Source organism: Parasteatoda tepidariorum, chromosome 10 (genome assembly GCF_043381705.1).
Source record: "Parasteatoda tepidariorum isolate YZ-2023 chromosome 10, CAS_Ptep_4.0, whole genome shotgun sequence".
In the NCBI taxonomy this organism is placed as follows: domain Eukaryota; kingdom Metazoa; phylum Arthropoda; class Arachnida; order Araneae; family Theridiidae; genus Parasteatoda; species Parasteatoda tepidariorum.
The window spans coordinates 31866410-31881466 of record NC_092213.1 but is presented as its reverse complement, the minus strand read 5'-3'; the positions used below and the strand labels follow the sequence as shown (position 1 = coordinate 31881466).

The 15057-nt window shown below is 32.6% G+C and overlaps 3 protein-coding genes across 5 annotated transcripts in view; all 3 read right to left on the bottom strand.

Moving 5' to 3' along the window:
* The window catches only part of LOC107437231 (tRNA (cytosine(34)-C(5))-methyltransferase Nsun2), a 34228-nt gene extending 27351 nt beyond the window's left edge, over positions 1-6877 (bottom strand). For 2 of the 3 annotated variants that reach the window (XM_071186865.1, XM_043043280.2), the window contains exon 1: positions 6657-6876. In XM_071186865.1, the coding sequence (XP_071042966.1) occupies positions 6657-6782 (126 nt within the window). In that variant the 5' untranslated portion in view covers positions 6783-6876. Of the gene's footprint in view, positions 1-6656 lie in introns of all 3 variants that reach the window. The other variant, XM_071186866.1, reaches the window with a different exon arrangement.
* On the bottom strand, positions 1462-6616 carry LOC107437234 (transcription termination factor 2). Its single transcript, XM_016049163.3, has one exon. It carries the CDS (start codon positions 6470-6472, stop codon positions 4019-4021), a length of 2454 nt encoding a protein of 817 aa, XP_015904649.1. The 5' UTR covers positions 6473-6616; the 3' UTR covers positions 1462-4018.
* Positions 6878-9914: 3037 nt separating the features above from the next.
* On the bottom strand, positions 9915-12488 carry LOC122269563 (zinc finger MYM-type protein 1-like). The gene has a single exon (XM_071186924.1). The coding sequence runs from the start codon at positions 12486-12488 to the stop codon at positions 9915-9917; it is 2574 nt and encodes an 857-aa protein (XP_071043025.1).
* Between the last annotated feature and the right edge of the window lie 2569 nt (positions 12489-15057).

Here is a 15057-nt window from a genome sequence, read left to right as displayed (position 1 = left end):
GGGTGCAAAAGTTTAAAAAAAGGGTATTATTATTCTAAAAAGGCAATAATTTCTTTCTATGGGCTTAACACGTTCAATTAAAAAACATTGTCAATTAGAAAAAGAAATTTTTTTTTTCTTTACTAAAAGTAGCAAAGCAATCATATGAATTACTAATTTTTATTAATAAATTAACATATATATCGAGTTAATGAGCCAATTAACTTAGTAATTTATTTAAAATGCATGCATATATTAATAAAATAATAAATGTACGTTTTTAAGTGTCTGTAGTTATGATTTAATAATTAAAATGATTAATAATAATTATGATTTAATGATAGTGGAAGTAACTGCAAACTTTCAAAGACAAGTGCAACAAGGGGGTGTGATGGCTATTTTTCCTTTCCTATATAAATCTATGTATTGACAACAATGGCAAACTAAATAAAAAGAGTTAAAAATAACAAAAGTTTAAGAAATCCATTGTAGAGTTTGGGGAAAAAATAAAGGGTTAAGGAAAGAAAGGGCAAAAAGGTATGGAGTCTATTACATCAGGGCACTAATTTACTTCAGGGGCAACATTGTGGATTCTTTTGCAGGGTGCTGCGCCCTGTTCACCCTGCCCAGAATGAGCTCTGCGGATGTGGTAAAAGAAGTCAAGGTCCTTCATGGACTGTAGAGTCAATGAGTAGTAAAATTCATTCAGCTAAATTCGCTTTAGAAGTCATATGGGCGACTTCATAGAGCCCATTTAAATATTACAAAAGTACCTAATAATGGGAGATTTGTAATTTACTTATTTTTGCTGACAAGGGGAGAGAGAGGGTAAGAGCAATGCTTGCATAAGACTTTAAAATCACCTTATTTTCAAAATTTTCTTAAAAACCAAATAAAAATTGTTTAAAAAATAAATAAATGAAACATGGAAAAATTTCAAATATGAAACAAAAGTTGAAATCGAGGAATGCAAAAATTGAAGAAGAAAAATTATTCCTTCAAAGAGTTTGAAACATTTACTCAAAATATTATATATTGGATTAAAACATAAATCACATATTTTTATTTGAATTAATCCCATAACTAGATTATTTCAGTAAATGCAAAAATTAAAGCAAAAAAATATGCTTATGTAACACTTGAACAATCCCTTTCTACCCAAAAAATAATTAATCACTTGAACCTAAAAAATAATAAATGGCAGCTTAGAACTTCAAGCATCAAATATTTTGGCAATCTTCTACGGAATTTTTCTTTCTACTAAAAATTAAACACATTTAAGTCCATTCAAAATAAGGGGTTTTTTGTAAAATAAAGGTTAAGTTTAAAAAAACATTTAAATTAAGTAGATATTTCTACACTTTTACAGCCTTATTCAAAACTGATTTCAATTCCCAACTCTTGATCTCCATCATCATGAAAATATTAAGAAAAACTTATTTTCTGAGAAAAACAATGAATACACAGAAAATAAAAGAACTGTTCAAAATCAACTCTTTTATTAAAAAAAAAAAAATAACATTCATAAGTACAGTTTATAAGAGTCCAAATTTCAAAAAGGCACAAAAATTATTTACAAGTAGATCACATGAAGCATGTCAGCTTTAAATCTTATTTTTGGTCTTGTCCAAATTTCACTTACAACAGTCAATAGTTTAACCAAGTAACTTACAATAGTCAATAAGCTAAATGCATTTTACAATTATTTAAAATCAGTGTTTAAAAAAAATTTGAATGCTACAAAAAAAAAGTCAACGCACAAGCTTAAATTTTATATCTGCACATATTTTTGAAACATCTAAATGCTTTAGAAAAAGCAATCAAATTCTATATCAACAATTTGAGAAAAGATGTCTAAAAATATATTGCTAAAATGCAGCAGGCTTCTGGCTATTTGGTCATTTATTAAGCTCATTATAAGAGTATTAAGCTCACATAAGAGTTGGAGGAGAAAAAAATTTATTCTACTAATGTGGTTGTTGGGTCTGAACTTTTCACACCTGTGTAGTAAATTAATAAACAGTAGTGATTAGGTAGTAATATTCTTTTGCAGTAATTATCTATCTTAAAATGTGTATCATGCATTTAAATGGATTTTGTCATACAGCACACTTTTACACCACATTAGACCGAACTGTCAGGAGCTTACTTGTTTGACATTTTCTATGTATAATTCAAAGTTTTCAATAAAATTACTAGATGAACATTGCATAGTAATATGAATTAAATTAAAAATACCTAAAAATAATTTTGTTGCATAACTGATGCATTAAATATCAGATACAATTTTAAGAATAGAGCAAACCAGAGTAAAGCTCCGAAATTTGACATTTTAATTTTTATAATTTCTAGATGTTTGTGAAAAGAAACAAAAACTCAAACTTTTGTCCATGCATAACTTTCCTTTTTACTCCTACAAATGTATAATAATTTTACACAACTAACCTAAAACATTTAACTAATTTTTAATCAGCATTATTAACATTTTTTTTCCCATTTACAAAAATATGAATCCAAATACTGTTAACTTTAGAATTATTCGTTACTTAAACACTTTACTTAATAAAGCAAACATGTATATGTCTTTTAAAAATAGCACTAACTCACACAAAAGTTTAAAAAGTAATGACTAGGGTCACAAAATTATGAAGAAACTAAAAATTATACAATTAATAGTTAAATGACGAATACCAAATGAACAATATTTCTAATGTTGGGGATACAATTGAAAAAATATGGAACGAAAGAAACAGGATAGGCATGATTTAAATCTTTTCTTTTTTTAAATAGATTTGAATCACCTGCTTGTTTTTTAAGCTATTAGGTGAGAAATATTTTTATAAATATATTCTTTAGGGTGGGACTCTTTTTAAAGTTTGTTTTCATTGATAATGAAAGTTTTATCCAAGAAATAATGAAAGGATAAATTATTATATTTTAAAAAAGACTAAAAAATAAATAAAATTAATAGGCTAAAAGTGGTGAAGATTAACATTAATACTGATAAATCATAATTTTACATTAGCTGTATATAAAATAATTTGATGGCAATTAACATACTACAATGACACCTATTTCATTTTATGTTTATATGAATACTTCCAAGTATTTTTAAAACATATTAAATATGTAGTTAATGTTCATTAAAATTGAAATAAGAATTGCTTTGCCCAGAAAAACTTGCAACAATTTTGTTTTCTTTATTTCTATCCTGATCTACATTAATTTTAACTCTTCAAAGGATATCCAACTGTGCCTTTCAAAAATTTCAAGATATTTAATTAGAATAAAAATAAAATAACCATGATTTTTTTATTCCATAAGTAGTAAGTAACAAATAATAATTTTTGAAAAATTTAAGTTAGTATTACAGATATATTTTTGTTTTTAAATAATTTAAGCAGTGTTAATACATTTTATCAGATGTTTCAACTGGTAAATATAAAATATATGATTTAAATTAAGAAAAATCTATTTCAAATCAAATCTGTTTTTTTCTTTTTCTTTTATTCATTAAAAAAAGAAAATCCTGAAATTTGCCAACCTTGGTGAGAAACAGCACCTATTAACACCCCAAAGAAGGTTTAATAAAATTTGTATAAAACATTGCAAAGTTAAACTTATAAATTTTATTAAGATAACAAATGTGAAGTATTAAAAACTCAATATGTGAACTCAGAAAGGTTAGTAATAAAGGTTAGTCAGAGTATTGTGAAATAAAGACATTGAAAAGAATTCTATATCATGATATAGCAAAATAATCACCACACCATAATTTCCGGGTAGCGAAAAGCCAAAAAAACATCACAGAATAGGACCAACTCGAAGAGGGTTTCTACGGGCTGACAGCCTACAACCTCAACATGGTCATTTGAAAAAATTTTTAAACATAAAATACATATAATGCTTTGTCAATTAAAATTACGGTACCAGATCACAATTCAGAAATATACCACATAAAAATATTATATAACTTTAAAATAGATACTTTTTAAATCTCTTATAAACACAATGAGTACTTCAATAAAATGAAAAACAATTAAAATTTGATATTAAATAACATTTTCAAGTCATCAATTGATATGCCTTTTTTAATTTTTCCAGCATTATTTAAGGCACTAGAAGCCATGTTGCTCTTTGTATTTTGCAAGGTTAAAATCTTTTCTTCAATAGTATTTTTACACACAAATTTATGAATAAATACTTCGTTCTTTTGTCCCACTCTGTGTATACGGTCACAAGCCTGCATTTCCAAAGCTGGATTCCAATGCAAATCCAACAAAAACAAGTGGTTAGCTCCAACCAAATTCAATCCAACTCCACCAGCTTTCAATGAAAGCAACAAAATTTTAGGGCTGTCAGAGTTAAAATTAAAATCCTCAGACATTTTCTGTCTTTCCTCTGACTTAGTATTACCAGCTATCATATGATAAATTTTATTTTTCTTCTTAAGGTGCAGCTCCACTAATTTAAGCATGGAGACCCATTGCGAAACAATCACACTTTTTGCACTATTATTTGACTCCTCAGCTATTTTATCCAGTTCCTCGAACAGTTTGAGCAATTTTGAACTCATTACTGATTTATCATTTATACTATGACTCTCGTATTCACTGAATGTTAAGTCTAAGTTGGAATTAAAGCTAGAGTCAGGACTTGGACTACTAGATATAGACAAAGAAGTTAATGCATTTGATATATCATTTAGTGAGTCATCCACCGATTCTTCGGCTTCTTGATTGAGAAGACTAACGTGACAACAACATTGTTGAACTCGAAGTAACAAAACTAAAAGAGATGAAGTATTGTTGAACTTTTTTGATGAGCTATCACATACTCTTCTCATTATTACATCAGTCACTTTCTTGTGCAGCTCATCATATACTTTTCTTTCCTCGGGAGATAATTCTATATACTTAGTCAAAATACTTTTTTTAACCATTTTAACCAGCGGTTTACCAGAGTCATCAACTTCTGACTTGGTTCTCCTCAATAACATGCTCTTCACCAGCATATTTCTACGTTCCGAATAATCTTCAGTCTTGTCATCAGTTAGCTTTTTAAATTTCTTATAATCATCGAATGGATGAAATTGCAAAAACTTCACCAAAGAGTACAAATCTTTAAAATCATTATGAATAGGCGTGCCAGTCACACACCACTTCTTTAAACCTCTAAGACTAAAGACAGCTGCAGCCGTCTTAGACGAATGGTTCTTAATGGTATGCGCCTCATCTAAAACAATTCTTTCCCATTCCAGCTGAAACAGACCAGATTCTTTAGATTTACTTTCAGACAACAAAATCTGATATGTTGTTACGACAACGTCGAAATTTCTCATATATCGAACATCCCTACTCCGTTGTGCTCCATGATAAACAAGAACATTAACCGAGTCCTTTTTACAGTACTTTTTAATTTCTGCTTCCCACTGACGAATTATAGAAGCTAAGCAAACAACTAATGTTCCTTTCGTGACGTCATCATCCAATTTTTTTGGAACCGCTTTTAAATATTTTTCTCGTTGCTTTAAAATGAGTGCAATCATACTTAACGTTTTTCCTAAACCCATATCATCCGCTAAAACTCCTCCACTGGGCGTTTGAGTTTCACGCCACATTAACCACGACAATGCCTTAATTTGATGTTTCATCAAGGGCACTAAAAGGTGTCTGGGTTGTTTTTCATCTTCACAATCATTAGGAAAAATTGCAAGAGATCCATGAAGTTGTTTTATGGTTTCTTCATTAGCAAGACATGTCACATGATTAACAGAATAAGCACTGTGAGAGGATTTTTTTAAATTTTCTTTTTCAAATAAGGGCTTAGCTTCGGTTAACTTAGTCTTAGGAATTTCATCGGTTTTCCTATAATTTCTAAAAGCAGGAGATTTTACTACTTCTTTTAATGGGTCGGGGTAACTTTTCTCAATCTTTTTACTCAATTCATGAAAAGAAGTAAATTTTTCAGCTGTTGAGCTTTTTAAAATAGTCAGAGTATCATCTGAGTCTCCATCTTGAAAACCACTGTCACATGTAGAACTAACAGAAATCCATTTTGCGGATGAATCAGATTTTGATTTGACCTCCTTAACTGTTATTGAAGAAACAGACACTGCTTTCTGCTCTTTTACAGCTTTTGTTGGTGACGAGATTGTTTTGGGCTCCCTAGTTGAAAAAACTGAGTTTATTTTGCCATCTTTTATAGTCGATAAGCTATTCGATTTTAGTTCTTTGTTGTTCACTACGTTGGAAGAAACGGTCTCCGAAAGAGAGGATTTAGAACATTCAACAGCTGAAATTGTCAAGTCTTTTAACAAGTTCTCTAAGTCATTGATCTTGTGTTTTAGTTTAGCGCCTTTATCTGGCAGCAATGACAAAGTTACAGAATTGTATACTTTTTTTTGTCGTTCTATAGCGGCTTTAACTTTCGAAATTTCTGTATTCAATTGAGATGGTTTTAAAACAAATCTATCGATGGAACAGTTTTGCATAGTTAGATATATTTTTAAATGGAGAAAGTTGTTAAGAGTTGATAGTATAGTAAATACATAAAAAAAATTTAAGTTTCGGGACAAAGTGAAACTAACGTGCAATCTTGTTGCCAATCACATTGGTCTGAACCAAGATTTAAGAGGGGTGATAGTATCAGATAACGTAGGAAAAAGTTTTTCTTACCTTACTTGAATGTTTACTAGTTGTCTTTCCAGAGTCTCGACCTTTACGAAAATGTTTTTTTCTCCCTCTTCCCATTGAAAATATTAATTGATTTACAAAAAGTAATAATTTGAATTTCGTCAACATGCGCACAAAACAATAACGATATTTATCGATGATATTAATCGATTAAGATAAAATGCCTCAGTTCAGTTTTTTGCTTACATAGATCATAATGAAGATATTAATCGCTTAAGATAAACTACCTAAATTTTTTTGCTTACATAGATCATAAATTAGTTTTACTATTGACAACAACGTTAGAATCATTTAAGAGCTGTTCTCAGCATCTTCGCATACAAAGCTATCAAGTTATCCATGATAGCTAATTTTAGTCTATCTCATCAGTGTTTCCCAAACTTATGATTTTTGCGTACCCTTTCTAAATTTTTCGTAACGCTGTGTACCACTAATAAAAAATGAATTTATTTTTTACTATAAAACAAATCGCACAAAAGTTAAAAATCGCAACTATGGGCCATAACGACCTCAGACGCCCAACAGTTTCATTAAAACGAACGAAAAAAACACAACTGGCTGTTGACACCACTAATTATTAACTAAGAAAAAATAGCCAATAGAAAAGTACGTAATCGTAAATTTTCACGACTATCCTTGTTTTTAAATAAACTTTCTTGAAATTTTCGTTTGTTGCAAGATATTTCGCATAAGAACCCGTACTCCCGTTAAATTGTTCCTGTATCCCTGAAAATACGAGTACCACACTTTGGGAAACACTGGTCTATATGGTCGAGAGAAACGGTGATTGGTGGAACATATTCTCCCTCAAAACATTCGTGAATCAAGTTTTCCATTTCTCTTGATGGTGATCGGAAGTGTGTGTGTCGTTTGCATTGAGAATAGTCTCATAATGACATTGATAGGTAGGTACTTTATTTACGTCGATCTTGAGCTGCACAATGGGCTTTGGTGACGCTATGGGAAACATCCCTGAGGATGATCCGAAAACATGCTATCGCAATTTTGGTACTCTACAGAGAGGATGGCTCTCCTGCTTTAGTAGCCCGACGACCTGCGCACGAAGTTGAGCACTTTACTGTAGAACAGTTTAAATAGGACCGATACCGCGCATCCTCGATCTCTACGCAGGCTGATCAGAGAGGTCACCCACCAGCTCACTGACAGCAGCCAGTGATGCTTGACTTCGTTCTTCCACTGGGAACCGTGTTTTTACGATCAGTTCACTGAGGGACAGAATCACACAGGGACACAAGAAGGAAATGCCGTAAAAATGAAGGAAGCGTAAAGTAATTTCCGAGTTAAAAGAAGTGATCTTCGATGTAAGGATAGAAGATCAACAAAGAAGTTATATTTTGTATCAAAAATCTACTTTGCGTATGTTTGGAAAATATCTTCGCACGCTTCAGAAACGGTTTTTACTTAGATTGAGAGCAAAGACGAGTTCTTTATGAGTAATATATTTACGTTTTGACCGTAAATTCAGTAAATAGCTAACTCAACTACGTCACTAAATGAAAGTATGGACCTGAATCTTTAATTTCTTCTGCAAATGGGGAAAAAAGTAAAAAATGTATACCTGTATTTTCCCCGAGGCAGGCACAACAGATAAAATCTATATTTCTATTTGTGTTTTAGTCAGGTTGCTTTTATTTTATACATATGTAGCCCGAAGAATAATCTCTCCTCATTTACAGAGAAAATCTATTTTCCTTTCACTACTTGGATTTTTTTTCCGTCTAGACGAGGTGATGAATTTTAGGATAAATAATGCCGGTTTAGGCAATACCAGGTTATGATATTTAAAAAAAGTATGAGGTACATTGTAAAAAGCACCGATCAAATACAAATCATGCAAGTGCCCTTTTCTCTAAAATAACAGTCTAGGTATTATCGGCCTGTGGACTGATCATTAAGACACGGTTCCCAGCAGATCACCGAAGTCAAGCATCACGGGCTGCGGTCAGTGTACGTTAAGATGACCATTTGGATCAGACTGAGTAGGGACCGAGGGTGTGAGGTATTGGTGCTCGTTAAACTGTTCGACCGTAAAGTGCTCGATTTCGCGTGCAGGTCGTCGGGCTACCGAAGAGAGGATGCCATCTACTCTGTAGAGAATCAAAATTGTGATGGCATGTCTTCGGATCATCCTCGGGGATGTTTCCCAGACCGTCGCCATTAGTCCATTGTACAGTTCTAGTGCTACGAATGAACTACAACAACAACATCGGCCAATGGCGCACACATTCATACAGGATTATTATCCTGCTTATTATTGTCCATGTTTATTATTATTATACATGGTTATTCTTAAAAATAGTTCTTGTTTATGTAAAATGCTCATTGAATAACATTGCCCAGGATCGGTATTTGTGTTTAAATTTTGCTTTGTGATTTTAAAGGGATCTGCACTGCGATTTTAAAGGGCGAATTGAGCAAAATCTTCTTAATTTTAAACTGTGGGAAATATTGTTAACAGTGAAATGATTTAGAATTGTTCTTCGTTCAGATGTTAATTAAAATATTGTTGTTTAAATGAAAATTATACGTGCAGTTTTGGTGTTTGCTGAAAGGGATTGTAAAAAATATGAGGGGAGTGCTCATATCAGCCTCGGGAGGAATGATCACCGTGTAATCTCATTTCTATCAGGTCTATCACCTCCGAACACGAGGAAGAAAAGAATCATTGAAAAAGTATTAACAATTTTAACAAAAGTATTTATATGTTTGATAAATTTTGAAATTATTTCTTTGAAACTATTTATTGCTCTTCAGTTTTTAATTAAGTTTATTTTTTTTAAATAAATGTGTTAAATAATCATAATTTATTGAGGCATGGGTACATTTGAAAATAAATATTTTTCTGACTTTTTTGCAAGTAAGCGGTAGCTCAATGTAATTTGTACATCGTATCTTTGTCACTTTATCAATTGTCAAGACAATAAGACTGTATAAATGTATAGTAAGGATCACAAACCTGAACTTTACTCCCTGAAGAAATCCCAGTTTCTCAAGGACTGGTTGATTCCAGGGCCGTCTTTAAACTATTTGAGGCCCTGGGCACATTAGGATCATGGGGCCCCTATGACCTTGAGAAAACACTATTTAGTTACAATAGATAAAGAAAGACAAACAAGGTTCTAAATTTATTTTTATTTAGTTACTAGCTATAAAAAAATAGGAAATATAAAAAATAATCTACAAAAGTAACTCGCTTAACTTAAAATCCTTAGATTAATTCTATGTTGATTGCAAAGGTACCCTTCTAGATTTAAGATGAGCAAAATCGTTAATCACTTCTTCAAAATCTATGGTATTGAGAATATCACATTCTATGGACATCAGCGACAAACTATTTAATCTCTCTTGAAGCATTGTACTTCTTAATTCATTTTTTATTCGTTTCAATTTGGAGAAGGAGCGTTCTCCGCTGCAGTTAGTTACCATCATGCTTAAAAATATTCTCAATGCAATTTCTACGTTAGGAAATGTGTCTTCAATTTTGTTTTGCTTTAATAGATTATATACTTCCTGTACACTGTTAGATGCTTCATTTTCACTCTGAACATTTATTAAGTATTCTTTTAAATGTTGACATTCTATTTCTAACTCTTTTTCATTTACATCTTCGTGATAGATTTGAGAAAATTCTTTGCATCCTTGTCGTATCTCTTCGGAATTCAGAGTTTTTAAGTGAAAAAATAAACTAAAACGTTGACTGACGATCTCATATGAACTTTGTCGCTGTTTTAGATGAACACTCAAGGTATCGATTATTGGGAGAAAGGTTTCTACGTTGAATCGCTCTTTTCCATTCAATTGGACTGATGGCGCAGAGCCATCAAAAAAACTCTGCCGTGAGCTTCTACGTCTTGTTCTTTGAGATAGATCCTTGTAGTCAGATTCTGGGTTATTTTCTTTGGCAGATGATTCGAAGTTATCAAATTTATCCCTGAGGTTAGTAATAAAATCATAAAGTGAAGTCAACAAATTGGTTGCAACGTCCAGTGTTATTGTTTCTTTCTGAAGATAATTACTTGTTTTGTCTATTCTTTCCAATATAGTGCTCCAGATTTCCGTCAGTATAATAAATTCTAGATTTCCCATTTTTCTAGACAGACTAAGGGCTTCGTCTCTTGTTTCTCGTGCCTGTTCAGTATCGTTTGCGATGGTGATTAAAGCTTCTAATATTCTTTTATAACCCCCATGCAAAGCACTTACTGCATCAGCTCGGGCTGACCATCTGGTTTGTGAAAGACTCTTAACAACTTTTTTTGAACCTAAATGTTCTGTTAACATATTCCATCTGTGGGTAGAGCCCGAAAAAAAGTTGTACACTTTCTGAACTATTTCAAAAAACTGTGATGCCTCCGGTACACACCCAGCAGCATGGACACCTACCAAGTTTAGTGAATGTCCTGCACATGGTATAAAGGTGGCAAATTCACATTTTTCCTTGATTCTTGTTTGTAGACCACTATACTTTCCCGACATATTTGAAGCATTGTCGTAGCTTTGTCCTCTGCAATCTTTTATGGGAATATCATGTATCTCTAAAAAATTTAAGATGGTCTCCGCTAAATACTTAGATTTATGTTCTTTAATAGGTATAAATTTCAAAAACCTTTCAACAGGAACACAGTCTTTTACGTATCGAATGATGAAAGTTAGCTGGTCAATATGAGACAGATCGGGCGTACTGTCAACGCTTATGGAAAAATATTTTGCTGATTTAACTTCATTTATAATTTTTTTTAGAACCTGTTTTCCCATTACTTCAATAAACTCATTACAGATATTTGCTGATAAATAAGAAATGTTACCCTTTCCAGGATTCCCAAATTTTTTTAAGTGATCTGCAAGAAATGGATCAAATTCACTCAATAATTCCACACAACCCAAATAATTTCCATTGTTTGGAGATCCTAGGATTTCATTGTCGCCGCGAAATGGAAGCCCTCTCGATGCCAAAAATTTTACAACAGCTACAATCCGTTTAAGTACGTTTCTCCAGTAATCCACTTCCTTTTGATGTTGAGATAATAAGTCTATATCTACTCTACCAACCGCTTTACTTCGTGCCAGATAAGTCATCATAGATTGCTTATGCGCTGGGCTATTTTCATGTGTTAAAATTATGTGATTAATATGCTTCCAATCATTACATCCATTCCGAGAGCAAAGATTAACATCAGTTGGGTTAAATAAGCAGCATGAAAAACAAAATACAGAGCATTTGGAAGGCGAATACAGCAACCATTTTCTTTCGACGCTTTCATTGTTCTTTAATTTGCGAATAAATAATGCTTTGTTGAAATATCTCGTTACTAATTTATTACCATCTTTGTATGTTCTGGATGCCTCGGAAAAGTCAGAATCTTTATTTTGAAAATATACTGGTCCCTTACGAATTAAAATTTCGCGATTTATTTCAACAAACTTTTCGTGAAAATAATCGGCGGGATCGTGCGATATTAATTCTTCTGTGTTGGAAAACTGCTGTTCAATTGACACAGTTGGAGTTGTCGGTTTTAGTGAAGTCACTGAAGTCGTTGCACTTTCGTCGTAGGAATAGTCGCTTTCTGATTCAATCTCTTTTTCAAAATTGGAACATGAAGGTTTAGAAATTCCCGCAATTTGTAATTGAGCTGAGTCATCATGTGGAACATTTATGAGTTGATTGCTACTTACAGAAGTTTCTCCAGTAGTAGTAGTAAAATATGATGTTAATTTTGGTAACTTTTCAATTACTTCTTTCTGATGTAGAGCTTTTTTCCTTTTTTCAGATCCACTAGGATATGACCGTTTCGACATTTTATATTATAATTCACTATTTAATTAATTTTATAACGAAAATATTCGCTAACACAAAACAGACAAAACGACGATTTAATCAAACAATACTATTTTTTTTATCAGAGCTCGAGCACAGTCAGTAACAAACTAACAACTACAAACAAAACAAACGCCACAACATCGCAGACAAATACTTGAAGGGAATTCCCGTTCGTCAAGTCAAACGACGATCGGGAATCGGGAATTCCCCTTTTTTGTCTTTGGTATTACGAATGACGTTCGAATAGGTTTCTTTAAGACATAAACCACACCGCATCAAATAATTCTTTTTTTAATTTAATAATTTTTTTTTAAATTGTATTCTTATACTTACATATAGGTATTTAAATTAACCTAAACATACTAATATCGGAAAAACTCATTTTTGAGAGAGAGTGGAGTATTATACCCTGTTTATTTATTAGTTTGATCTTTCTTTTTGACAGATGTCAAATCTGAAATCGATATAACTTTGCAACGACGAACAATATCTTCTTATTTTAATAATATTAAAAATTGATAATAATCATAAGAATAGACACACAACATAAAAGTACCTGTTAAGGACTCAAGCATTTTCCGAAAGTCTTAAGTGGTTTTTATTGCTTCGAGGTAAAATTTAAATAGAAAAACTGAAAACAATGGTTTCTTACCTACCCAATGTTTTTATGTCTAGTGCAATAAAATTGATTGACGAATGAATTTATTTATTTTGAATAGTTTAAAACATACATACAGCCACATATTTAGCCAACACATTTTTTACACCAATAGATATTTTCTGTTTCCCATCACTGACCCATCTGTCAAAAAGTTCAAGCTATGTTGTACAAGGTATAGCTATCCGCATGCGGCAAACTAAAGCTAATATAATAAGCGTAGGTATTGTAGTAAGTCATTATCATCAGATTTTTCAAAATTAATGTTTTTCGGTAATAATGTATCGGTTATCATTTGGTAATCTGGCAGGAACTAGGGGGCCCCATTCGATCGCGGGGCCCTGGGCACGTGCCCATAGTGCCCAGTGGGGAAGAGGGGCCTGGTTGATTCCCCCCACCCACCATTGGTACAAAGGAAATAAGCCTGTAGTTTCTTTGACTCTTCCCTAAGAAACGAGAGTCTGCACCGCCCTCTCCCACCTAGTTACCGGCCATCTAAAAGGTTTACTATTTTCTGAAGGAACTAAAACCTACCCCCTCTGCCTTAAATGCCATCTACACCGTCTCATATCCTGGACTGTGTTGGACTTCTCTGGGAAGACATCTACTCTACTCCTCTTTTGGTCTTCGATTTCATTCCTCGTCAACGGGTTCATAGATCTGGTCTGACTTCGTCAGGCCAGATGAGGATAAGCAACAATAACAAGGTCACGAAAAAGTTTGTACGATAAATAAATTTAAGCCCCTTTTCTACTGAATAGCTAAGGCAGAACTGCTCTCGATATATTGTAGCTTGAACCGCACTCAATTAGACTCGAAATTAAAAAGATGCGTTAAATTAGCAGATACGCGTCATGAAAAAGTAGTTATAATACTTTCAAACGGAGACAGTTAGAGACACGGCACCGATCATTGTCAAAATTCGCATTTTTTTTTTTTTATCTGAATATTTTTTGGACAGTTTCAAAAATTTTTAAGTAAATTATTTTTGTGTCAAATCCATGCATACCAGAGAAAAGACGGGCTCAGCCTGAGCCTGATGTGGGCTCGAGTTCGTTTCCCGAAAAAAGGTTTCAGGCTCATATGGATAAAAAAATTTCATAAACTTTTTTACTACTTTGTTCAGTTATTGACTATAAAAAATTTAAAATTTATAAGGTCTAGAAACTTACAGCGATTTGCTATTTCTGTTCGGTACTTATGATTTGTGAAGCTAGAGCTAATTATCAATTAATTTAGCTTAATATGTTGATTTTGATTGTTTTTTTATTCATCTTAGAGTTTCATTTGTTTCAGTTATCTCTTCGCCTTTACTTTCACAGTTTAGAGATAGAAAAGGTTTTAATTTACTAATTCCCTTGTGTTTAGACATCAAAGGCAGTGGCGTGCCAGCCGGGGGGGCAGAGGGGGCAATCGCCCCCTCTGAAATTTTAGTGAGGGGGCAAACAATATATTTCGCCCCTCCTGAAATTTAAACATTCGAGAAAATAANCACTGATCAAAGGCCAAGTGGAGAGACAGAAAAATTTGGCCTTCATCCGACGTATATCTCGGGCTGGGGCGGACTCAGCCTCTACGTAATCCTATACATCTCGCTCACGGATAAAAATTCTCTGGTATCGAGCTGGCTTGGACCTCCAAAAGTGATGCCCGAGCTCATCTCTAATACACACCTCCTTAAACGGCATAGCCACCAAATGAGACAATTTAATCAAATAATTAATTAGGTGCCCTATGAAGTCTACTAAATCATCATTAAATAATTATTACGATTATTTTTTATTTCGATGTTTAATCATGGTAATTATAATTTTCCATTATATGACGATTACACAATGAATAGAACAACAAATTAAAGTAAATGTGGATTAAATTATGGTTTATAAAAA

Bases quoted from the DNA above. Each gene is read 5' to 3' on its own strand.
- LOC122269563 (XM_071186924.1), bottom strand. From the start codon at position 12,488: ATGTCGAAACGGTCATATCCTAGTGGATCTGAAAAAAGGAAAAAAGCT.
- LOC107437234 (XM_016049163.3), bottom strand. From the start codon at position 6,472: ATGCAAAACTGTTCCATCGATAGATTTGTTTTAAAACCATCTCAATTG.